This window comes from Aplysia californica, unplaced genomic scaffold, assembly GCF_000002075.1.
Source record: "Aplysia californica isolate F4 #8 unplaced genomic scaffold, AplCal3.0 scaffold00201, whole genome shotgun sequence".
Lineage (NCBI taxonomy): Eukaryota > Metazoa > Mollusca > Gastropoda > Aplysiida > Aplysiidae > Aplysia > Aplysia californica.
In genome coordinates this window covers 878,578-905,226 of record NW_004797471.1, presented here as the reverse complement: position 1 = coordinate 905,226, position 26,649 = coordinate 878,578, and the positions used below count along the sequence as shown (strand labels likewise).

The window sequence follows — 26,649 nt, the reverse complement described above, 5'->3', positions numbered from 1 at the left end:
AAGATATACCTCCAATGGGTCCCGGTGACTTTCTCTGAAGAAAATATCAAGCGAGTCGTCAGGACCTTCGCCAAACCAAACTCCCAAATAGACTTCCTCCCTAGACGATACGGTTCGGACGACCGTCACACCGTCCTAGCGGAGGCCGACCCCGACGACGTCCCGCACTACGTGAGGATCTCGGGCTGCGGGCCGGACCCGCTCAATATAATGGTCACCCTCCCCTGACGCCGCAAAGCCTGCCTACACTGCGCCCGAGTGGACCATTATTCAAATAAACGACGACACTCCCGCCACCAAGACCGCCCCCACCACCACGGAACCCGCGACCTATGCTGACCGACTAAAAGGACGACGCCCCACCACCACAAGACCGCCACAAGCAACGACAGCCGACACCCCTGCCACCACTGTGACCACCGACACCACCAACGCTCCAACCACCGAACACGAGGTTTGTATACATTTTGATTGGAAGTGTTGCTCTGACCTCTTGTGCCCCCCTCTCAGTATTTCTACGTTTATGCTAGGTAAATAGTAAGTCAGTATCAATATATAATCGCAAGTAGACCAACAAAAATTGCGTGGAATCAATGCCAATGCCCTTCCAATGACACTAGATCTAGATTTAATGTCGGTAAGTGCCAGCGACAGAAAAGAAACTATAAAGAGACAAAGCAAAGCTAGATCTAGTGAACATACGCAGAATAGCCTATGACACCCACACTGTGATTGTCAGAACTAGATTCTAGAGTGAATGAGTGTAATGATATGGGACATAATCCATCACAGTTGCTTGTCCACTACATTATCAGTTGTTTCCCTTTCATTGTAAACACTCCATGAGCAGTTTTCACATTGTCTTGAGATTCATGGCTTCTGAGAGCATAGGGTCTGGGGTGTATATAAAGCTGTCTTTGTGTCTCTAGTTTTTTGTGTTATTGGAGAGATGAATAATTGAGAATTACGGGCCCATGAGACTAGGGGGCGCTGGGTGGGCCGATCAGAGTTGCAGCCCCGTGACACTAGGGGCGCTGAAACATGGGTATAAAGGCGAGGCGGGAATTCTGTGCGCCCCTTCTGATCCGTCTCAGTTCTGCTAGAGACCAGAGTGGCCGACGTTGTCGTAGCTGCCGGCGAAGTGACCTCTGAGGGCCTGTCGACGCGATCTAAGCCGGCCAGCGCAGGCGCGTCACCACCTTGCAGATCCTCACATCTTCTCCTACCAGTGAGTTGACGCCAGTCGGTAAGTACAGTCTTTCTACCTCGCAGTCACATTTTGGGGGGTCATTTGACTGGTGAAGTGAACCTTGCTACATGGTGTCAGAAGTGAGTGAGTGAGACAGAACAACCACACAAGAGTAGGATATAACGTGGAGAAACCTCACGGTAAGAAACATGAAACCACCAGTTAATTTCCACTTTCATGAACCGATAGCATGGGCTTCGTGGAGACAAACTTTTCTTAGTTGATGAAGAAAAGTGAAGAAGTCCAAGAACTGTGCCGGACGGAACAAGAATCAGTTCTTGTTGCAGTAGGCCTACCTCGTCTGGCGAGTTCTGACTGGCCAGCACTCATCGGTGAGTCTGCACTTTTTGCCCCCGGGACACCATGATCACGACGGCGGTCCTCCCAGTCTGGTGAGTATTGAGCCATTATTACCCACTCATTTGTTCTTATCGTTTTTCAACAGCAGCCATGATCTTCAAGACGAGTCTAAAGTACACCGACCGGCCAGAGCTGATACGACACGAGGCAAACACTTACATAGTCAAGCTAACCGGAAAGGGTGCGGGACGCATCAGGAACCCACAGATAATAGACGAAGTAACGACCAGGTATGGACTGCAAGAGCGAGAAGTGGTAAGCATATATAGAAACCCAACGTCTTTCAATATATATCTCACATTTGTCGACTCAGTACCAGAATCACTACTTCATGACACACAATTCCAAATAGATACCTACACACACGCATATATCCAAAAATTAACTAGGGAAAAAAAAAATTGTACCTGTCGTGGGTGCCCCCATCCTTCCCACCAGATGTGGTGGAAGACATACTTCACACATTCCTAGACAAAAACAAACCAATCAAAATCTTACCACAAAAACTCAATCCGACGCCACAGTGTCAATTCCCTCCGGGAATTCCAGTCAGTGGTGGAGAGTTCTACCAGGAAAGGAATGTTCCCACCTACGACAGGCAAGCCTTTTTCAAGCCGTGGTCCAGGTCCTTTCCTGGTATCAAGAAACTCCAGCACTTTTTTATTTCAGGAGAGAAGCCAGGATATGTGACAGCAAGGAGGAGTGTGGAGGGTGAGGTGGCGGAGAGGTTGGTGTTGAACCCTGTCATTACGGCTTCCGGTGCGACTCTTCCTCCTGTGTTGTGTTCGCCAGGGCTCTCCAGGGACAGACCACCCTTGGACTTTTCAATTTGCTTAGAGTATTTCCTTGGGCCAGTCCTCACCTTTTCCAACACCACCCACCCCTTCTTGCTTTCAGCAGATTTACAAGTCTTCATGGACAATTTTTACTCCAGTTGTTTACTCATGGAGGATCTGGTGGGCAAGGGGATACAGCCAGCTGACAACATCCGAGCAAACAGGAGAGGCCTGTCCACTGAAATGCTGCCCAGAGCCCTCCAGTTGCAGAAGCATCAGTACAGAGTGGGGCAATTCAACGACCTGACCTTCTGCAACTGGATGGATACCAAGAATGTCCTGGTGCTTTCAAATTTCCATTCGCCGATGGACACCGGAACTGTCATGAGACGGAAAGGAAATTCGAACCAGCGGGCCGTCACTGTACCGAGATGCCTTTCTGACCACCTGCAGCACATGACAGGCGTTGATCTAATGGATCAGATGGTTGGATACTACATCATCAACCACAGGTACGTCTTTTCCAATTTTGGTCAACTTCGTTCCAATTTCCAAAAAATATTTTCATGTGCCTTTTGAAATTTCACATTACAGGTTATAGTTAGACTTCATTCCACTAAATTTACTTCACAGCTCCTGACAAAAAATGATCCCAAGATTTTACTTTCTTTTTTTTCGTGTTTTTTTTTCTTTCTTTCTTGTAGTTCTTGTAAATTGTGTTTTTCCTTTCAGATGAGCTGCTTTCACTTCAACTTCGTTCCAAAAAATTACTTTCTTGGGCCCTTTGAATATTTCACGTTACAAGTTTTATTTCAACTTCATTTCTCCGCATTCATTTCCCAGATCAACAAAATGGTGGAGACGGCTATTTTTTTATTTAGCGACAGTGTCCTCCCACAACGCCTTTGTAGTTGCCAAGGCAAGCAACAACAGACGCTGCTGGTCCGGATTTCAGGACTTCAGAGGACATTGCTTCATAACTCATCGGAGGAACAACAAGCAGCAGGGAAGCACCGCAGACACCGCAGACTTCCGCAGCTGGGTCCGGTACTTCTTCTCACACCTTCCGGGTGCTTTACAGAAATAAAAGGAAGCGCACCACCAACTTCGGGTGCCTGTAGTGTGCCCAGCCTGTACACGAAAAGTGCTTCTTCACTCACGTCCGATATCCGGATGGCGGAGGCTAACCGTGTGTGATGTCATGCCCTGTAGACATTGGTGTGTGCATATATAGTGTATATATGTTTGTGCATTCAGAAAGGATTATATTTGGCATTCGCGGAGCGGCAGATAAGGTAAGGGAATTTGCTAAGCTTATTTTCTTTTTCCTTTTCTAATTTATTTATTCCCCAGGAGAAGATTGCAAAGCTGCAAGTGTACTTTACTAGGGCTGTGAAGAGTGTTGCCGGCAGCCGGGTTGCAGGTGACGACATCTGTTTCACTGGAGCCTCGGAGGAGGACATCAAAGTGATGGCCGAGGCCATCGAGGCGTCGTATTTCCACTGTTGTTTCCACAGATGATTTTCCAAAACAAATGTGTCCTGAGGGACCCGACTCCTGGTGCTTCTACAACAGGGCTCAAGCCAGGGACGAACCAGTCCCTGAGCACAAGAAGCACCAGACATGTTTTTTAACACTTTGCTGTCTCATCTCGCCGTACGGCGAGCCGGAAGTATTTCCGTTCGAGGCGCTTCTCGCCGATCGGTGATTGTGTACCATAACAACGGGATCGCGATGACTAGAACTACAATGTCGTTCATTGTAGTGACCCCCCCTTTCGTGACATGCGCACTTAATCTAAAGAGTGTTTACTTCCTTTTGTTTCGCAATAGTTAGCGGGAAATTTAGCGTCACTCGGCCACTTTTCTTCGAGTTTTCGAGCAGTGAACACGTACGAGAATGAGCGACTCTACTTCTAGATCTGGATCTACGGTATTTCGCCAGGACAGTGACTCAGGGCAGTCTGCTCCCGATAATGCCAGCGATATTTCTTGGCTTAGTTGGGATGGAAACAACGTACAAGCGCTTGAATCTGAAGAGTCTGCTAGTCCTAGATCTACGACATCTTCGTCTGACGAGCAGCAGCCGAGCACGTCTGTCGCTCGTAGATCTAGTTCTACTCGCACGACCACAGCCACAGCTCCTCGTCCAAGTGCTAGGCCACAACCAATCCCTGCGACAGCAAACACCTTCAACTTCGATTTATTCGACGCAGGGGACCGTTATGTGAATGACTGGCTACCAGACTTTAGCCAGCAGCCAGGACTGTTGGTGGACACTGAAAATTTCAGGTGTGTTGATTTTTTCAGCTTGTTCTTTTCACCAGCTGTGATTGACCTCCTGGTCACACAGACTAACTCTTATGCTGCCCACTGTCTTGACCCCTTGCCAGCAACCAACTATTACAAAAAGAGGTGGTCTGACACTTACCGCGAGGAGATGCAGGCTTTCATCGGTTTGCAAATCGCCATGGGTCTCAACCCCAAGCCCAGCATCGACGACTACTGGCGTTCGTTCTGGCTCGTCGACATCCACTTCAAGCAAGTGATGTCAAGGCACCGCTACAAGCTGTTGTCGGCCTTTTTTCACTTCAGGTAAGTAGATCTAATAATTCTAGTGAAATACCCTACTGTAAATCTAGATTTAGTAGATCTAGATCAGATCTTTCTAGGCATTCTAGGTTTTACATTAGCTAGGCTATGATAGACTGGATCTACATTCTAGTTCCAGTTTTTATCAAGTGATACATTCACCGCTAGATCTGAGATTAGGTTACCGTTATATACTTTTTTATGTAAATGTTCGTCATCCGCTTTTTTTCTCTTTAGTAGGCTACTTAGGCCTAGAGCTAATTATTTTAGATGCAACTGAATGCTGCAGTGGGCTGGCCTTGCCTCCGTTACTTACCATTGTTGATTTGTCTTTCTGTAAATTTTTGAAACTGCTTCACATTGTTCACCTACGAGTTTTGCAAATTTTTTTCACCCTCTTCCCCCCAATACCCCAAAACTTATGCTTGCTGTTTTCACTGATAACTATTTCTTTTTCTCCAGTGATGCTGCACAGCATGTGCCACGGGGGCAAGCAGGGTACAAGCCACTGCAGAAGATCCAGAACTTCCTTGACCTCATCAGCCCGTCCTTTCTGACTGCCTACTATCCTCACCAGCAGGTCAGCATTGATGAAAGCATGGCTAGGTTCAAGGGAAGGTGCCACTTCAGACAGTATATGCCGGACAAGCCAACGAAGCGGGGGTTCAAGTGCTTCTGTCTGTGTGATTCTGTGTGATATTACTGCCTTCGCTTCGTGGTGTACACAGGTAAGGACTTTTTCCCTCTCCCTGACGGCAAAGCCTTTACCAATCACCTGGTCGAGACCCTCCTTGACGGCTACCTGGATAAGAGCCACATTTTGTTTTGCGACAATTTTTACAGCTCTCCGGGACTCTTCAGGGAGTTGCAGAATAGACAAACGGGTGCTGTTGGCACTGTGGTGGAGACACGGAAGGGCTTTCCGGAGCAGCTGAAAAAAGTGCATCTTCCCCTTCGGAAAGGAGACGATCCCGTCTTCGCCAAAGCTGGCGATCTTGTCGCGACGGCCTGGCATGACACCAAGCGTGTGTGCTTGCTGAGCACCGTTCACAGCAACGGTGTGATGCACAAAAGAATTCGCTGCTCCAAGACTCCCGGAGGATTCCGCGCAGTCCAAAAGCCGATTCTAGCGGAGTCGTACAATAGCTACATGGGTGGGGTGGATCACTTTGATCAGCTCCACAGGAATTACCACTACCCCCACAGGAGCTACAAGTGGTATATGGCCTTGTACCACTACGTGAAAGACATGTTGCCTCGTAAATGCACACATACTGTATAAAGCGGGCGGTGGAACGGACAGCGTCAAAGACTTTAGGTCATCGGTGATTGATGCGCTAGTCAAGCCGTATATGGGCATGCGTCCGGGTCGACCTCGAGCCCAGCCAAACCCCACTGCCGAACGCTTGTCTGCTGCCCAGCTTGGGCATTTCCCGGCTAAATTGGCCGACGCCAAACACCGCCCTCTGTGCAAAGTTTGTTCGACCATAAAGAAGCGGGCCCAGACAAGGTTTTACTGCCCACAGTGCAACACTGCCTTGTGTGTCGAAAGGGACTGTTTCAGGATTTGGCACACTGCTGCGGACGTCAGGCAGGCGCGGCAGCAGCTGGAGTTGTAGTGCTATTTCTTCACTTGGATCAAGCCCACATATTTGGATTATATTTTGTCACAGTGAGTACATTTAGAATCTTTTGTAGCTACATACACCACAAGCATGCTTTGCAACACTTCAAATTCAAATTTCTCCCATTCATCCACAACTACAATCCGCAATACATGAACATACACATACATATCGTGTTCTCGATGTTGTGCTTTCTTTTTTCAGCCTAAGTGTTGTGCTTCTTTTCAGCCTAAGTGTTGTGCTTTCTTTCAGCCTAAATGTTGTGCTTTTGTTGTGGAGTCAAAAAATTATATATTTTTTAGTCAGTTTTCATGTAAATATTACATAATTTATTCAAAATAGCCACCTTTGTCAAGTCACAGGATAAAAATGACAGTGAAATTTCAAATATTATTCAATTCTCCAACAGCCCTGCAAGTTCTATAACAGTAGATTATCATGGTATTGAGTAATAAGCCTTTTTGTTAGACACCCCCAATCCCTCTTTTCGGTCCTCCGTTTTCACCTTTTGGGGTACCTTTTTATAATGGCTCTAAATTGCACATCAAATCACCTAGCCACCTTTATTTTAATTTATTACTGGCCATGGATGTTCAAATCACCTTTTTAGGGCATAATATTGAGGATATGGTGTGTTTGTGCTTTTTGTAGGGGGGGGGGAGTACATTTTTTAGTCAATTTTCAGGTAAATGTTACATAATTTATTCAAAATAGCCATCTTTGTCAAGTCACATGATAAAAATGATTGTGAAATTTCAAATATTATTCAATTCTCCAACAGCCCTGCAAGTTTTATAACAGTAGATTATCATGGTACTGAGTAATAAGCCTTTTTGTGAGACACCCCCAATCACTCTTTTCGGTCCTCCGTTTTCACCTGTTGGGGTACTTTTTTATAATGTCTCTAGATTGCCACAAAAATCACCCAGCCACCTTTATTTGTACTTTTTTGTAACCAGAGATGGTCAAATTGCAATTTTTGGGTATACTTGTGTGGGTATAGTGTGTTTGTGCTTTTCAAGGAGTGAAGGAAGTGACTTTTTCTTGAAATTTCAGGTAAGTGTTACATAATTTATTCAAAATGGCCGCAGTGGTGACATAATTTAAAAATTTTTTTTTCACAACAAGAAACCTCATCCACTTGTGCACCCATCCTGAAAATTTCATGGTGGTAAATGCATATGTAATAGAGCAGTTGACATTTAAGTCAACCCACTTGTTTTCTCCTGCCATCCGCCCATAATGTTTGTGGAGCCAAGGGTTTTTTCACTCTACTGTATGTGGTGGAAAAGTGTTAACAGCTCTGCTTATGTCGATGTTTGTCTGTGAGTTAGGCAAAGGTCATGCAGCCCTTAAAAAGTTTGAGGAAATATTTGGAGTGAAAGCTATGGGAGCAAAGGCTTTTCAGAGCCAACAAAACATTTTGCAACACGTAACGTCTGTAACAACATCAGCGACAGGCGTTACTTGATTTAGAGGCTGTGGAGAGTATTCAGTATGGGGCTGGAGAATTCTGATTTTTAGCTCTTCAGAGCAAATTTCGTGTTAGTTATGCTCGGTGTGAGTATTCTATGGATGTCAGTTACCTTTTTATGGATTTGCCCTTACATTTTGCGATTATTGCACAAATGTGTCAGTTTTTTGTCATTTTCTCGGAATCGCATTTTCCTCAAAGTTTTTGTCTTCAAAATAATATTTCTCAAAAAGTTATTGACCAATTTCTTTCAAACTTGCACAGTAGTTTCTACATGCAATTTGAGACAGTTCTGTGAATTCATTTTGGTGTTTGAAGAATGGAACACATTTAACCATGATTTTTTCAAACCTATCCCCCCTAATTTTTCCGGTGTGAGTCATAGTTCTGTGCATTTTAACGATGGCGATAGTAGTGGAGAGTAGTGCAGAAGACTATGATTCTTCTTCTAGTGGTGACGACGACGGGGAAAGTGGGCGTGGCTCGTCAGCTGTTGGGGGCATGGGGGATGGGCCTATGTGGGGAGAGTTGGAGAAGATAATGAGAGTGGTAACAATGGAAATGAAGTCAGACCATCAAGACCTGCGACTGCTAGATCTACCCTGGCTCAACAAACTGAACTACAGTGGTCACAGGTGACAGAAGGTCGGACGCAAAACAACTACAGGTTCCTTCATCAGAATGCCACAGGAGTGAACCAGGCTAAGATAACGGAGAATCTAACACAATTGGAATGTCTGCTAGCTCTTCTCTCTCCCGAAACAGTTGATAAATTGCTGGACAATATAAATGAGTATGGCAGAACCTTGACTGAAATGAACACGCCTGCAAAGAAGCATTCGATTTACACCAAATTTGACCCGCTGACCAGATCAGAATTCTTCAGGTTCTTGGCAATTCTCATTGCCACTGGGAATGATCCCAGGGACTGCATCAAAAGCTACTGGTGCACCAAGCTGCCTCACAAAAGGACATCCTGGTATGGACAAACTATGTCAAGGGTGCGTTTTGAAGTGCTTTTCCACACATTCTTGCACGCACGTGGAGTGGAAGCCGAGAGCCAGGATAAAGTGGAGCCGTTCCTGAAAAAGCTGATGGAATCTTTCCAAAGCGCCTTTTATCCACAGGAAAACGTATCAATTGATGAAATGGTGATCGGCTTCAAAGGCAGGTGGAAATACAAACAATTCAACTGTGCAAAGCCATCAAAGTATCACATAAAAACTTACGGGTTATGTGACAGTGCAACAGGTTATCTGTGTAACGTTTTCACCTACTACGGCGGACAGACAGCATACCACCCAGAGCTCGAGGCAGACAACACACAAATCTTCCAAAACAACACAAGCCAAAGCCGAAAGTGTATTAAAGAAACTTTTGTCAGATGAAGTGAAAGCGTATGCGTTGTTCCTGGAAAATGTGATTCCAACCTTTGAGAAGGCAAATGCCATTCTTCAAGGTGATGAGCCACTGATTCAAAAACGTAGAGCAGTCATGAGGTCAATAATTACATCTGTCTACTGAAGAACAAGGACTCAAAAGGTTCATTCAAAGACAAAGTGCCCAAGGAGCTTTTGGAAAAAGCCAAGTCAGCCACTGCTGCCTCCTTGGCTAAGAAATAAGTTGACTATCCATACAATTGGAAAGTGTTAGTGTACATAGTGTAAATATGAAAATTATTCTTTCTCATCTGCTGTTTGTATGCTCTTGTGGCTGATCACTGGCTGTTAATACTGTTATACTCTGGAGACACATGGAATGTAATACTCGCCATTAACTACATACAAAGAAGTAAAGAGGAAGCTGTGCTGAAGATGTAAGTTGTATTATTGTATATTAGTTTTAGGTACATATCAAATTTCCTTCCATTTCAGGATTGTACACTTTTTTTCTTAATCTTACACTTTTTGAACATCAGTTGTACACCTTTTCATGGGTTGAGGTTGGCAGCTCTGCCTATATATAGGGCGAGGCCCCGTTTACCTGGGAAGCGCGCAAGCCCTATATATAGGGCTGACCTATTTTGACCGGGGAGCGCGCAGGCCCTTTATAAAGGGCACAGACCCTGACCTTCTTTAATGGAAAATTTTGGCATTCCTTTTATGGTGAGTGACGTAGAAATTTGCTCTCCATAACTATAAATAGTGGCCAAAGAGTTTGCAAGTATTTGCAAACCGCTACCGCGTCGATTAGTCTCGTTATTGATCGATAAAGTGATGCGGTCCATTCGAGCTGCTACTTTGCCCGACTGCGCGTCTTTGGTTGACTGCTGCTTGCCTTCGTTCCGCATCGCTTCAACTCTTGAATAGCTTTCGTAGCCTTTTGTTGTACGATTTTCCTCTGATAACAATGGCATCGCTTTCTGGTTTTGAGGTATAGGACCTCAGTAATCCCTGTGCTGAGAAGTTTGTTGACTGACGGGCCCAGTGGGTCATTCATCACCGAGTTTTCATCAGTTGTCGGCGCCGACTCTGACATAGAGGAGCCTGCAGAGTCGCCATCTTCGACTCAGAGCAACGTACATCCCATCAATCGCAGACGACCCGATGGGGAGGAAGATGAAGTGGAGGAGGATAACGGCAGGGAGGAGGAAGAGAACAGAGCATGGAGAGAGGGATTGTCAACCTCAACCATCTTTTCTTTCACTGGAGACCACGGTCTGCAAGTGGAGATGGAGGCAGATGCAACTCCCTGTGACTACCTGAGCCTTCTGATCAGCAGGACGATGATGGAGTCCATCGTCACTGAGACAAACAGGAGATTTGCGTGAGTGTGTATGTGAGTGTAAGAGAGAGAGAGAGGAGAGAGAGAGAGAGAGAGAGAGAGAGAGAGAGAGAGAGAGCGAGGTGATGAGTAGTATAGATGGGAGTGTTTGTGTGTGAGTGAGAGAAAAAGGAAAATTATGAGAAGTGTAAATTTTTGTCAATGAGGTTGAGTCCATATATCATTATAATATAATATATATACTTGTTCTTGTACTGTGTTGTTATATCTTGGTGGTGGTAAGTATTAGTAATAAATATGTTCACGTATATTTTGCAGTTTTGTAATATATATGTTTTTATCTTTATTTTTCAGATACGCTGCTGACACCTTGCGAGACAAGGAGGTGAGTCCTTCTTCCCGTTTCAAAAGCTGGGTGGACGTGACCGTCGAGGAGATGTGGGCCTTCTTCGGGCTAGTGATAGCCATGGGCCTCGTCGTCATTGACGATCTCGACGAGTACTGGAGCGTGGACGAGATCTTCAGCCTACCACTGTTTTGGTCGATCATGAAGCGGGACCGTTTCTGCCTGATTCTGTCCTTTCTTCATCTTTGTAACAACAGGGAGCAGGTGCCACGAGGACATGCTGACCACGACCCGCTGTTCAAGATCAGGAATTTTGTCATCAGCCTGAAAGACAACTTTCTGCATGTGTTCAAGCCGGGAAGGAACATCGCAATTGACGAGGCCATGGTGGCTTGGAGGGGTCCTCTTGCCTTCCGGGTTTACAACCCTGATAAGCCTGACAAGTTCGGCATGAAAGTGTTTGAACTGTGAGACAGTGCAACGGGCTACTGCTCCAACCTGGAGTTTTACACCGGGAAGCAGGACACTTCGTCTTTCGGAGCCATGTACGACGTCGTTGACCGACTCATTACGTCTTTCCTCGGCTGTGGTCGTGTCTTGTACGTGGATAATTTCTACACAACTCACGACCTCTTCACTTCTTTGAAGAACCAGCGCACTCTGGCCTGTGGAACTCTTCGACGGAACAGAAGAAATGCCCCCCCCCCCCCCCCCCCCCCGAAAGCTATGCTCCCGAAGCTGAAGAAGGGCGATCCCTCAGTCTGCCTCAAGAACAGAACCCTCAACTTGCTGAGGTTCTCCAACAAGAGGGAGGTGAATGTGCTGACCTCAGCGCATAATGACGACATCGTCAACACAGGCCGCACAAACCCCGTCACCAGGGTGCCCATCAGGAAGCACCAGGTAGTTGCGGAATACAACAAATATATGGGAGCGGTTGATCGGAGCGATCAGATGGTCAGCTACAACGCTTTCAAGCGACGGACTCTGAAGAGGTGGAAGAAGGTGTTCTTCCATATGTTTTTTGCTGAGCGTCCTCAACGCTTTCATCATGCACAAAGCCACTTCAGCTAAGAAGCTTACCCACCGCAATTTCCGCTGGGACCTGGCCAAGCTTCTGATTTCCTTCATGCCCACCCCTCTCAGCAACACCACGAGGCCAACTGAGCTCGGGGAATCTGTACTTCTCCGCCTGACTGGTTGTCACTTTGCGGAACTCATCGTACCCAAGCCAGGTGCCAAGGTTCAGAACCCCCAGCGTGACTGCGTCGTTTGCTCAGAACCTGGGAAGCGCAAACACTCACGCTATGAGTGCCCTTCTTGCAAAGTAGGCCTGCATATCCCCCCTTGCTTCAAAATTTATCACTCTTGCAGGGACTATAAGCGTGGTTTGAAGAGGAGGCCGCAGCAGCTGGATTGAACAGTCCGTCCCCCCCCCCCCCCCCTCAACAGCCCTTTTTAGGGCTACTTCTAAGGGGCCGAGGCAGTCCCAAGCCTGCAACCTGGTTATAAAACTGATATTCAGTGCCAGGGACTCAGAGGGGGAGAATATTTTTTTAATGCTTCTTTTTCAGGTTTGTGCTATTTAAAGTGGATTACTATTACTGTGGTGTGTTTCTGATTGTAAAAAAAAATGGATTTATTTGCCAAGGTAAGTCACATAAGTAAATCTTTTAGTCTAAATAACTGTAAAACTTGAAAATTCTAATTTCTAGCAATAAAAAAAAACATATAAAAATCTTTTCCATCTTTATAAGTATTATTTTTGGAATGGCTCATTATATCAGCTTTCAGAAAATATATGGTTTAATAAGTCTTTTATCATTGGTTTAGCCGTAAATGGTCAATTTTCAGGAGCAGGTAAAATCTCAGCTGATGGCTCCGCCACACCCCCATATTTGTAAACAACCGGCCGTGGCAACCGGGCATTTCTGGTGGTTCACTTCTGGGAACACGGTGCGCGCTTCCAGGGTTAAAAAGGAAAGGGCCTACTACAAGCAGGTCTGCGAGGAAGTGAAGCGGAATTTGCCAGCTGACCTACCCCGGGGAAATCACCCTGCTTGTTCATTTGAGGGTACGCACCATGTGTCTTTCGACTTCGCACAGCAGATGCACTACCCACAGGATCCCCACCAACCAGGCCCTATCTATTTCAAGACACCTTGAAAGTGTGGTTTATTTGGGATCAACAGCGAAGCTTGTGGCATTCAGATCAATTATCTTGTCGACGAAGCCCACAGCACTGGCAAAGGAGCCAACGTCGTTATTTCGTTTCTTCACGACTACCTTGAAAATCACAGCCTTGCGGAAACGAATCTGCTTCTTCACGCAGACAACTGTGCAGGGCAAAACAAAAACAATCAGATGATGTGGTATATTCTGTGGAGGTGCCTAACAGGTCGGAATCATGTCATTCGTCTTAGCTTCTTGATTACTGGACATACCAAATTCAGCCCATACGGAGGTTTTGGCCTCATCAAGCGGAAATTCAGATGAACAAAAGTTGACTGTCTGCAGGATATTCTTGACGTAGTCAACAGTCAACTCGTCATCCCAGATGAATGTTGGGAAGCTGATTGGAACTGAAAATGGACCGACAGAGGTCCCAACGTACGACTGGACTACTTATCTGACAGGTTTTTTTTTAAATCAAGGGGATCAAGTCATTCCACCACTTTCGCATGGACAGGACAGGATCTGAGAAGGTGAAAACCAATATCGACGTCGAAGAACAGAGTTATGACATGGTTAAGAAAATGCCTGAACAGAACACCATGCCAGAGATCATTCCAAAGACAGGTCTCAGTGCTCAGAGGCAGGCCTACCTTCACAAAGAAATACACCCCTTTGTTGCAGCAGACAAGCATGACATCGTCACCCCTTTCCCCACACTTCCACTTCCACCAGAGGAGCCCAGTGATGAGGATGAGGATACACCTGTTCCCAAGAAGACCAAACCAGGCCAAGCAAATGGAGTAGACCAGAATGTACGTGGCAGAGGACGTGGACGTGGCTGAGGCCAACTCAGCAAGGCACGGCAATGACGCCAGGCAGAATGCACCACTGTAAGTGATTCAACCTCATAAATTCTGGTTTTAACTCTTCAACTAACCACTATGTTGTAATTAAATGCTTTGGAATGGTTTGCATGCAATTTTTGTGTTTTACTGACATCATTAACACATGGGGAGGCCTCAACTTTTAAGTGCTGTTTTCTCAAAAGTGACTTTTCGGAGGGTACCATACATAAAAGGCCATAACTTTTGATCTATTGAAGATAATCTAGTCAAATAAAAAGCAAAATGTTCAGAATTGAATGCAGAATCCAAATATGTAAATAACTCAAAAGTGATAGAGACAAAGAATTGACAGAAGAATCATTTGTGACCCATGTGAAGGGTTTTCCTGGACAGCCACACAAATACCCTTAACAACCCCAGCCCATAAAGGCACTCAATGTGGACCCAAACAGGGTCAAACACATTGCAGTCCAGCAAGATACTAACTGAGCTAATGGTGCACTCATTGTGCAATTTCCCACTACCACCCTTCCCTTTCTGCTTCTGTCCGTCTCTAGACATCTTGCTGTCATGAGAACATCTGGCCAGTGACACTCAACATTGCAGCTTCACATGTGGGCCAGGAATGTACACACGTAATATTTACCCGTAGTATCAGAATCATATGTAACGACCAACCATGTCATGCCACAATACCGGTATATAGATGTGGAACGTGCTGGAGGGGAGACAACATCTCACATGGTCAACAGAGGATGCTCCTTGCTCCTTTCACAGGCACAACGCAGGAACACAGGACGCTCGTTTTAAAAAAAAAATCAAAACCGACGCATTTGTTTCTTGAATTTCTCAAAGTGGAAATCGTCAGTTGCTTTCTCTTCACTAGACTTCTTCTTTGTCGTCGTGCTCGTTTCTGGGAAAAGAGAAAGGGCAGATATTTCATCATCAAGTCACAGCATCAGAACAAATTGTCTTTGAAAAAAAAAAGTTTCCCTTACAGGCAAGACAAGAGTTCGGGTCTCTCTTTCATACTCCGAACTTTAGTTGCTGAATAACAAAATCTAAAAAAAAATGTTTTAAAAATATTTTGATTCAAATTGGAGCACATCAGCTTGATAATGGCTATTTTCTGTTTAAAAAATGAGACACAGACGGAGGAAACAAAGGAGTGCAAAAGAAGTTCAACATACTAGTCTCCTTTTGTTATCATCATTCACTCAAATAGTTTATAATCTTGCAAATTAGGTTATTAGGGGCCTAAAGTAATAACAATCATTTTGACAGCATGATATACAGAACGGACGCGGGGGGGGAGAGAATTAAATGAGGATTCTCAAGGTCATCACTAAAGACTTGTTAACATCAAACATGTAATTATTTATAAAAATCACAAAACTTCTGCATACAAGGTAAAAAGTTACTTCAACTGAAGACACTACACACAAAAACCTTTGCACTAAAACTAAAAGGAATCTCTGTAAGGAATTAAGCACGCAACAAAAATGAGTGGCATCTTTCACAAGAACTTACCAGCTGGAGTTACTGCCTTGTCCACATCACCGACCCGCACAGGCTCTGGTTTGGCTTCCTCAACTTTCTTCACAAACTTGGGCTTGTTGTCATCGATGTTGACTGAGGAGGAAGCACCAAACCCAATTGTTATATATATACATACATATATGTTACTTAAGGTACACGCTATTTATGTCTAGGTGCTGTTTTATTCTCTTTTCTGTCTTTGGATTTAGTATTCTTTTGCATGAAATTGTGAAACTTGTCTTAGATTAAGAACAGGAAATTTGTAATTTGGGATTGCTGATATCCACCTTGAATTTGTTTCACAAAAACCCCGAACCTATTTCAGAAATAAGCATGCAACCCATCACATTGCCCATTCAGACAGGGATAAAACGATATGGCTTTTTGGTAAAATAATTCATAATACATGCAGACCTGCCACTCTATGAAATCTCAAAATCAGGATCTCAGAGGGAACAAAATCGGGATTTGGGAAAAAAAATCTGGGATCAACAGTTAAAATCACCAAGGTGACTGCCAAGCTTACTTAAAAATTTTCCAGGGGTGTCTATAAATATTTAATATAAAAATATATATCGTGTGTGCATGAATGAGTTTTGTCATTACTTTTTTAAAATCCAAAAACATCACGTCAAGCGCTCAAGTGTGTAACTCCCACCAATCACCAATAAGTCCAAAAGACACTTCAACCAGTGTGCATGGACTTAAGTTGACCCGGTCAACGGATGGTCCCCAACACAGGCGGAACTGACACGCCGAAGTCATGTCACGAGATACGAAATGCGAACGCACGATTGAAACAGTTTTATCGACAAGACCGACTAACTGCGCATTCACACCAAACACTTGGACGAGCGAGAGTCATTCTAGGCTAACGACAACAGCCGACAGACCAAATGTACCAACAAATTATTTCTTTCTTATTCCTGATTTGTGTTCAGACCAAAGCAACGACAAAGGTCGAGTGTTAGTCTAGATCAGCACAGTCAGCTGTGCAAGGGTTAGAACGACTGTTGCTTGTCCGAGTGTTTTGGTGTGAACGCGCAGATACTAGACCTCGGACGAGGCTTGTTTTGAAAGTAACAGCAGAACCACGAATATTATAAATCGAGTATTTGCATGTCGCAGTTATGAGGCTATCATCATAGAATTCTGAGTGTGGGGCAAAAATCAAACACAACTTGGGGCGAGTCAACTACTAAATCCGGAATTGATATTTAGGAAAATAATGGTCCAAACTCCCACTTACAAAAAGTTCAACGTTTGCTTCCCGTGACACAGAAAAAGCCAGAGTAAGTTTTTTTTTAATCCGACGAAACAGACTGAAAAAAAATAAAAAAATAGGGATACACTTGACTGAAATTGGGAAAATCGGGATGCTTGAGATTTGGGGCCAAAAAAAATCGGGATATCCTGATTAAATCGGGATGAGTGGCAGGTCTGTACTTGGCAACACGAAACAAAGCAGTCCACCTTGTTAAAATAGCTTCAAACATGGGGAAACCTCCAATACAGTCATCAATTTCTCAACCACTTTCATCATAAACCTTTCCTGCAAATAGTATTATTATTAATTTCAGGCTTTGCGTGAGCACTCAAAAATCTCAATTAGAAAAAAATTCTTTCCGTGCCTTCACATTCATAAAATGTAAGAATTCCACGTGACATTACAGAATAAAAACAGGGTAACTCACATCTGTTGTGCTGTACAAAGTTCACAGCGACATTGTTAGGGACAAAGGCAGATGGCATGTTCTCACGCAGACGTTTCCGCTCCTCCAGAAGCTTCTGTTTTGCGTCCTCTGTGGCCTCAATGTTCTTGATCTTTGCACTAAGAGAAATCAGAGCAGGAAAGTGAAAAACAGTTTTAGTTTTAGTTTAGTAGGGGTTTTTCGATGAAGGGGAGATAAGGACGATAGATGTTTGATAGGAAAGAAGAAGCAAACCACACCAGAGCACCCGCCAACCACCCACTAAGTGAAAAACAAAAGAACAAAAGAAAATCCCAAAGTCTCTGCTGCACAAACATAAGCAAATGGTTGCTCTTGACTATCAGCTTCTTACTTAATGGTATTTTGAAAAACTGCAATACTTGTATTTTAAACAAATCTGTGTATCTCTTAATAAGAGTGATAAAACATGAGAAGGTACGAATATTTACAAAATGGTCAAACTTCACTCAATTTTCGTTTCTAAATTATCAAGAGCAACTGTAATTAAATTATGACAGTATTCACTTCTTGGTCCTTGTGGAGAGGAATACAAAAAGCATAGTATAAAAATAAATAACAGGTTTTAAATGGCATACAGCTCTAGTAATTGACCTGATCAAACAATTAAAACAAAAAATTGCATGTTTCTTTCAGAGCTTCCAACCAACAGAGTATGTTACGCTGTAACGAAAAGGAACATTCCTAAGCACAGTACATAAAAGTAAACCTCTATCGTCGCTATTATCCAGAACTAAGCTTCGATATTTTACACTGGAGTGGTGGAGACATGTCCAATCCATCAAACAAAAATTGAATATCATAACAACTAAAAAATGCTACGACAAATTTATACAATTTTTAAATTAAAATGCCCCGCATAACCCCTTAGCAGGCATTATTCATAAATAATTTTAGTAAGGAAGGTCAAAATGATAAATATCACCATAGCCATTTTACTTTCAGAGGGTAATACTAAGATTAGTAAAGTCATGTTTTTATCATGTAGTAAAACTTCATGGCTCTTCTGTCATGGGCAAATGAAAAATAAGTATTTTTACGGCAATGGTTCAAGTTGACCCCAGCATTACCAGACAAAATTATGTTGCTGTGATACTTAGACTAGTTCAGTACTCACTCGATACCCAGATCTATCTCAGGAATTCCCGAAAGCATCTGATTGGACAACATGTCTTCTGATCTTTTCTCTGAGGAATACTTCTTGAGATGTTCCGGCAGGTCATACAGAGAATCTGTCTGAGATTTTTGGCTGAAAAATAAGCGAACATGAAACTGACATCAACAAAAATGAGCGGCAATTTTCAAAAAGTCTCTATGATCCGGCTGCCGACATTTTGCCAGGAAGCGAGTTAAGATGACATTTTCACAGAATAGAAAAAGCACATCACATCAGAATGCACAATGACATTTAGACACACAAGTAGCTACAAACTACATCTTATAGGCTTAACTCTAATAAGTCTACAGAAAAATTCTTTACCAAGACAAACATAAGCAAATTAAACTGACAGCTTTGGGGTAATCATGTGAAAGTAAATAATAAATTAACCCCCCCCCAGAAGGTTTTCAAATCTAAAAGTACATCAAGAGCGGAGAAAAGGATATGGTACGACATGAACCCCTGAACATGATGAAAGACTAGCCAGAAATCAATTTCAAGACCATCAGATCATTGAGTAAATCAACCAAACCACTTTGCAAATGAAAATGAAAACAAACCATTAAAAATCCCGAAGTGTCCCCCTCTCACCCCCCCCCCCCCCCCTTCTCCACAAATCAGTTCCCCCATATTACTTGTTTAGGTCCCCCATAAGAAATTTTAATCTCCGAGGTAAAACCCACACTGTGCAAGATATTCCCAGGCTACAAAACAAGCAGGTCTGTCAAGACACAGAGGTTGGTGCTCTGGTGTTCTTTGCTCCTTCTTTCCTATCAAACATATCTATCGTCCTTATTTCATTTGTTAGTTACTCTCTAGTAACATCCCCAGTCTTCGGCACTAACATGCACGACGTACTTGTATTGCAAAACCCATAAAACCCATACTAAAACAAAGACAAAGAGCCCAGCCACACACCTGTCCTTGGTTTCCTCCTCCTCCTTATGGTGACCTTTCCTCCTCGCCAGCTCCTCCTCCACATACTTGAGCCTGGAACATCGCACAGGAAAAACGTGAGGGAGGGTCAGTAACAATAGGACATAAGCTTTTGAGCAAGCCAAAGACTTGAGAATGAGATAGATGGAAGGAAAGAAGGAGAGTGAAAGACAAAGATAAGAAATAGAAAGATAGAGAGATAAAGATTGAAAGAGAGTGATGTTAAGCGAGATAAGTTGTGAATGGGGGAGAAAAAAAAAGAAGTAGATGTAAAGGAAGAGGGAGTTGAAGACAGAAATAGAGGAGCGAAAGAGCCTGAAGAAAGATAGAATGAGCAACAGAAAGTAGGTAATGGACAGGCAGAAGCGAAGCCACAGGTGAGAAAAATTATAAAGGGCTTCAGCCATAATAATAATAATAATATAATAATTGCATTTATATAGTGCATATCCATGCTCAAGAGCATGCTCTATGCGCTTTACAACTATCATTACCCCAGCAATCCTCTGATAACACTCGGAAACATTCTCGGCTTCCGTGGAAGCATACAGTGCAAGCTGCGGATTTCACACGCTCAAACACTATCAAACTGACAAGATCGTTCACTGTCTATTGCCAGGTACCCATTTCCACCTGGGTGAAGTGAGGAAAATTTGTGCTAAGTGCCTTTCCCAAGGACACAACGTCGGGCCCCTGACGGGATTCGAACCCGCGACCTCACGGTTGCAAGTCCGAGAGCCTAACCACTAGGCCACCGACGCCATAAAACAAAATAACCTGCTTTCCAATTACCTGAGATTGTAACATTTCACACTAAAGCAATTTCCATGAAAAAAGAAAAATTACACATAATATTGAACGGTAATATTTCATCTACAAGAAAACTGAGATCGAACACAAGCAGATTGTGTTAAAAAAACCCAGCGAAACCAACACATTCTATGAAAGAAACGGACAATTTGCCTCACACTTCCCATTAGAAAGTTTGTTCTACAATAGCATACATAGTATGATAATCCTTCATCACTTATGAAGCGGATGAACAAATTCCTCTTGAGCAAGGTGTTGCTTAAGACGTTGTGATGGGATTACTTTTATTCAATAAAATGATTTCTTAGTCTACAGGCAGAACAAAAAAAAATGTAAGGTTTTTCCAAGAAGCACTTACATTTCAGCATCCTCATCTCGTCTGTTGGTCTCTGCAGCAAATGCGGTTCCGATGGCTTCAGCGGCCTCTCCTGTCAGAGGTCTATAGGAAAGAAATAATTTTCTTTTTTAAGAATCAGTCAAGTTATCATTTGTGTACCTTTAGAAAGGACAACTTAAAAAAAAGAAAATTTAAAAAGTTGCGAGACAACAATATGTAAACAGAAAAAGGTGTATAAAATATTTAGATAGAGCAGGGGGAAAAAAATCCACAAAAGAAGAAAAAGCCTTTGTTTCTAAGACACCTGATTTCTGAAGATCCTCAGAAAGCTGTTCTGATTGTAAGACAGAAAATTAAGAACATTGTACAGTAATAGTAAGTTTTCAACATGATGCCTTTAGCGCAAACACAGAGCTGAACCATGCAATCTGAATCAATTAGCATGCACATATATATATATATGAGCATTTGCCAAAAGGTGGGATACCTGGGTGTGACAAATGAGGTCCAAAATCAACTTTATGTAATAATTCTTTAATCACCCATATTATATAGCCTAATGATTGCTCTTTCAGACTCAGTAACTGCCAAAGCAGTATATGCAATGGTCTTGGTGTAATTCTGACTTGAATGACGGAAATAGTAAAAAGTTCGTTCATAACAATGATGACACAAATTTATGAATACTCAAAGTTGCTTTCTTCAGCTAGGCTGATGTTATATTTTGAGACATAGCAAATAACTTCCAAAATTACATAGAATTGACAATTTATAAAAACCTTTATTAATTTTTGATAAAATAACTTTTTTGTGTCATAATAGTTATGAACGAACAATAAGTGACCAAAATACTATCAATTATATCAAGTTTCATCGACTAGAATTGTCTAAAATAACACTCTGGTCTAAATTTTAGTCAAGTGATAAATGAAAGACCATTGAACAGCTATTTTTAAACGCAAACTGGTCTTAGGGCATATTATGCATAAATTTAAAGTTCGTTCATAACCATTATGACACACTGTTTCGTTCATAACTATTATGACAAATTTTACTTTTGGCCCCTAAAATTTATTTATATTGTTCTGTCTTTCACATAAAACGGTTTTCATTTATGAGGCTTTCCTTAAAATATGATAGATTCCTCTATGTAGGGAGAATTCAAAGTTTATTTCCTGAAAAACCCTTAGAATACCTTTAAAATGGTTCGTTCATAACAATTATGACAAACTTCAATTTTGACCTAAAAATTTACTCATTTTGATCTGTCATTCATTTTTAAAAACTTTTATTAAATGAAACTCTCCTCATAATATGTATCTCTGTACATGTTTCTAAAGTTTGTTAACACTGAAAAGCCCTCAAAATATATAAAATGGACTATAAATAGTTCGTTCATAACCATTACTACAAAAGTATAATACTAATTAAAATCCACACTCTTACACTTTTATGATAAAAATCAAAATATCAGAATGTATGCAAGGTCTATTCTGTCCTTTAGTTGGGTTAAAATAAAAAATACATCCCAAAACAACTGTAAATTACATGGAATAAGGTTTCGTTCATAACCGTTATGACACACTATTTCGTTCATAACTATTATGACAAATTTTACTATGGGCCCAAAAAATTAACTTATTATTCTGTCATTCACATAAAATAGTTTTAATTTATGAGATTCTCCTCAAAATAAGGTTATATGTTGGAAGAATTCAAAGTTTAATCACTGAAAAACCCTTAGAATACCTTTAATTGTTCGTTCATAACTATTATGACAAACTTCAGTTTTGACATAAAAATTAATATTTTGACCTGTCATTTACTTTAAAATTTCATATTAAATGAAAGTTTCCTCATAATATGTATCTGTGTTCATGTTTTTAATGTTTATCAACTCTAGAAAGCCCGCAGAGTACAATATGAAGTTCGTTCATAACCATTACTACAAAAGTAAAATACTAATTAAAATCCAGACCCATACACTTATGATAAAAATCAAAATATCAGAATGTAAGCAAGGTCTAATACATCCTCAAGTTGGGTTAAAATTAAAAATACATCCCAAAACAACTGTAAATTACATGGAATAAGGTTTCGTTCATAACCATTATGACACACTGTCACGTTCATAACATGATGACAATCCATTATGACAAGCATATTTTTGCCTCTTCTTCGCTTCTCTTTTGAGTCATCAGCACGATACTCTTCCATGTTCATCCCACCATGTAAAAGGATGTTGTGAAACAGTGGGAAGTCCCTCACATGATATTTTGCAGAAATATCATAAAGTGTTTGTTCATAACATCATTATGACAAACCTGGATTATCTCAATCAAAGTCATATTTAAGCAAAACCATGCGATGGAGCGGAAAATTACCCTTCTGATGGATCAATGTCAAACCAATGTTTAATACCGGTCATTCCCCGGGATGATATGTTTAACGATTTGGGTTTTCTAGACCTTGGAAAGTCTGATGATGTAATTATGACACGAGTTATGAACGAATTTATAAATTTTACTCAGCAATAACATCATTAATATAAAAAATAAAACCCTTTTAATGGACACACGCTGTTATAATGGTGTATACAAACTATTTTCAATGTTTGAATGCACTTCTGTTTGATAGTTTAAGATTAACAATAATCTGTATTTAACATACAATTACGTGTGCACTCAGGATGAGTAAAAAATGCCCTATTTTTAGTACTATTATCTTTCTATGTAGAGATATAAGATGCACACATCAATCTACTTGCTCATGCAGCTTGACCAACTTTTTTCCTTGCCATATGCATTAAGTTTTCAGAAGAAAACATATTTTACCATGAGTAGTGGTTGATTTAAAAAGTCCTTAAGCAAACACCCCCACCTTTTGGCAAAAGCTCATATATATTACTGCCACCGCTACTTGCAAACAGAGAAAAAAACAGGAACAAAAAAACAACAAGTGCACTGACCATTTACTTTGGCTAAAATAATCAATGGGAAGGAAAAATCGCGGAACCTAATGAATCTCTAACGAACACCTAGCAGCCTTACGCACTAAACAGAAAGAGTAGAATCTTGCTCAATAGGAAAAAAAATCAGGGAACATTTGGAGAAAAAAAAAAAAACCTACAGGAAATGTTGGTCACCACAATGCTAACTTACTTCTTTTTCAAAGCTTTCATGTCAACAATGCCTCCAGTTTTCATTTTGAACGGGTCAGCCTGGGGAAAGAAAAGATAATAATAACAATAACATAGGAGAATGGAAGTAGATGAATGAAAAAAAACCCATCATATACCATTAGCTTTCTAAAATAAAGTGAGAGATTCAGATTGGTATACATTATGTGTCACGACGTGGTGGAATCAGGCACTCATCAATTTGTGGCATATAGAGTTATTAACATCATCTTAAAGCTAGTTCATTTGTGCTGCATTTGGCAAAAAAAAATACACATATCTATCTTGAACAGAAGTCGAGATATTCGAGATTGAAGGATGTGGAGGTCGCTTGTTATGACAGATAAAATTAGCAATAAAACGGCTGCCGAATTATGGTGACTTCCTGAGCTTGAGTGTCCTTGAAAACCGGAAATTTACATTTTGGTGACTTAAATGAACGTTTTTTGGTACTATCCACACAGTAATATGTTTTTATATGGACATAAAAGGTGTTGAGCCAATCAAAGAGAATTTGAAAAAAAATTAGCAGCAGCTAGAAAAATGCAGATTCCTTTGATTTCATCATTTTGACGAATGTCTGATTTCACCACGATGCCTCATATACATGTCACGACGTGGTGGAATCAGGCGCTCACCAATTTTTGAACATGTGGAGTTGTTGGTATCATTTTAAAGCTTGCTAATTTGTCTTGCTTTCGGTGATAAAATTACTCATTAAAACAGACTTTATTAAAGGGGCTGAGACAATGCCTCACATTATTTTTTAAATGAACAAACAGAAAACAGCTAAGATTTGCACAAATTAAAGCTTTTCCAACAAAAACTTGGAAAAAATGTCCCGTAATTCAAAGACAAAATCAAAGAGACAGCTAATACCGCTACTTACATCAGATATCTCTTCTGTTTTTGCAATTTTCTTCCCCAGTGCAAGACTGGCTGCACTCACTCCATGTTGTCGTGACCGCATCTTCTGTATTGCACGCATTGCTTCTAGTTTTTCCCTGAAACAGCGGAAAAATTAATAGAAAACATATCTTACAAAATCCGCTTTTTCTTAAATAGTATAATAAATTAACATACAATATTTGTCCTAAAAAATAAGTGGACACTTTCGAAAATGGCTGTATTTTTGTACTGGTCCAGCCAATTCGAATCACACAAACTGCATAAAAGGTAATTAAAACGCACTCAGGTATTACCAAACTATAACATTAAAATGCATTTTAAAATAGGGAGTGTATACAGACCCGGTAACCGGGGACAAAGTCACAAAGTATACAGACCCGGTAGGGGAACTCTTTTGTGATTTCGGAAAGTTTCAGCGCCCTCTTGGCTCAGGGCAGACCTAGGTTCTTCAAGATCTATGGCCTAGGTCTAGATCTAGACAGACAGATATAAATCATTGATCTAGTTTCAAGGCTAGCCTAGATCTAGATCTAGGTGTAGATATAGATCTAAATGAAGATTGCGGATGTCTTTTCGATGAACGCCAGTTTTTCATCCGTTTTGGAGTTGGAGGAATCACAATTTCAAGAAAAGAACAATGTCATTTAATTTCAATCGAGCAGTCACCCTCTCTCTCTCTCTCTTTCTCTAACTCACTCTCTCTCTAACTCACTCTCACTCACTCACACACACACACACACACACACACACTACCGGGTCTGGGCGCTGAAACTTTCCGAAATCACAAAACAGTTCCCCTACCGGGTCTGTATACTTCGTGACTTTGTTCCCGGTTACCGGGTCTGTATACACTTCGTTTAAAAAAGTTAAAATAAATAAGGGGGACGCAGCTGTTTTTTTCCCCTATGCAACAACAAAATGCATAGTGGAAGGCAAGTCATTAGTTGTTGATTCTGTACCCAATGCTAGCTTGTTGCACTGAAGGCGATCTCAAGTCTCAAGAACTGAAATAGAGAAAGACTGCTTCCTTTAAAAATTCTCAAGGAACTGCCGGGGTCACCCTGTACACCAACAGTACACACTGAGTGAGTGACCCCGGCGGCCTGCCCGGCACGTCCGACGTAATCGGTTGCTGATAAGATACGCATCTGGGCACAGACGCAGGATAAGAGTTAACGAACTGAACTACAAGGTCACTGAGGAAAACTTTATTTGAGACAGACCTCGTAGGTCAGTTCTCAATCTCACTCAGGAGGTTCGTCATCCCTGGGGAAACAAAAAGGCAAAGGGCAAGGATGTGTGGCAAGCACCACCACACTATGAGTAAAGTATGAGAGCAGCCCTCAACGTGATGCTAATAAGATATTTTCTCTGGTCGTGTGATTAAAAAAAGAACGGCGAACAACTCATCAACTGGGCTTGCTTTTTTAATCATGAAGACTATTGAAGAAACGTGGGATTTCGATTGGGACTTCAATCGTCCCTGGCAGTGGGAGTGGCAGTGCTGAGCTAACAAACACGTTTTTAAATGCACACAAAAAAATCTTTACAAAATACCTTGTGTTTTCATTTTCATCGGATTCACCGTCGCTACTGCTAGATGACGCCTGACGTTGTCTAACATTTCGTTTACGCTTGATTCCAGAGTCAGCCATGGTAAATGGTGTGGAGTGGAAGTTGAAGAAGAAACGAAACCAAACCAGTCAGGACGCTGGAAGATGTGTGAAAATAGACCGGAAGTGGAAGCTCTTACGGAAACTTTAACCAACGCAGAGAGAATTGTACCGTTTAGACTGGTTTAGGTCCAACCGAAAATAGTACACATAATATTCCACGATAATAATAAGTAGGCCCTATAATAATAATAATAATAATAATAATAATAA

General features: G+C 41.8%; 3 protein-coding genes across 3 annotated transcripts; 2 read left to right on the top strand and 1 right to left on the bottom strand.

The window, feature by feature from the left end:
- Window positions 1-4,284: 4,284 nt before the first annotated feature.
- Window positions 4,285-6,258, top strand: LOC101850720 (piggyBac transposable element-derived protein 4-like). The gene is made up of 3 exons (XM_005099089.1): window positions 4,285-4,979; window positions 5,439-5,653; window positions 5,705-6,258. Exons 1-3 carry the CDS (start codon window positions 4,285-4,287, stop codon window positions 6,256-6,258), a joined length of 1,464 nt encoding a protein of 487 aa, XP_005099146.1.
- Window positions 6,259-11,871: 5,613 nt separating this feature from the next.
- LOC101850478 (piggyBac transposable element-derived protein 4-like) lies at window positions 11,872-12,219 on the top strand. Its single transcript, XM_005099088.1, has one exon. It carries the CDS (start codon window positions 11,872-11,874, stop codon window positions 12,217-12,219), a length of 348 nt encoding a protein of 115 aa, XP_005099145.1.
- A 499-nt stretch (window positions 12,220-12,718) lies between these two features.
- On the bottom strand, window positions 12,719-26,485 carry LOC101845693 (telomere length and silencing protein 1 homolog). Its single transcript, XM_005099067.3, has 9 exons — window positions 26,321-26,485; window positions 24,744-24,858; window positions 23,838-23,896; window positions 20,698-20,778; window positions 19,512-19,583; window positions 18,552-18,683; window positions 17,399-17,535; window positions 15,696-15,797; window positions 12,719-15,078 (listed from the first exon to the last, which is right to left on the bottom strand). The coding sequence occupies exons 1-9, from the start codon at window positions 26,416-26,418 to the stop codon at window positions 14,984-14,986; spliced, it is 891 nt and encodes a 296-aa protein (XP_005099124.1). The 5' UTR covers window positions 26,419-26,485; the 3' UTR covers window positions 12,719-14,983.
- Window positions 26,486-26,649: the final 164 nt, after the last annotated feature.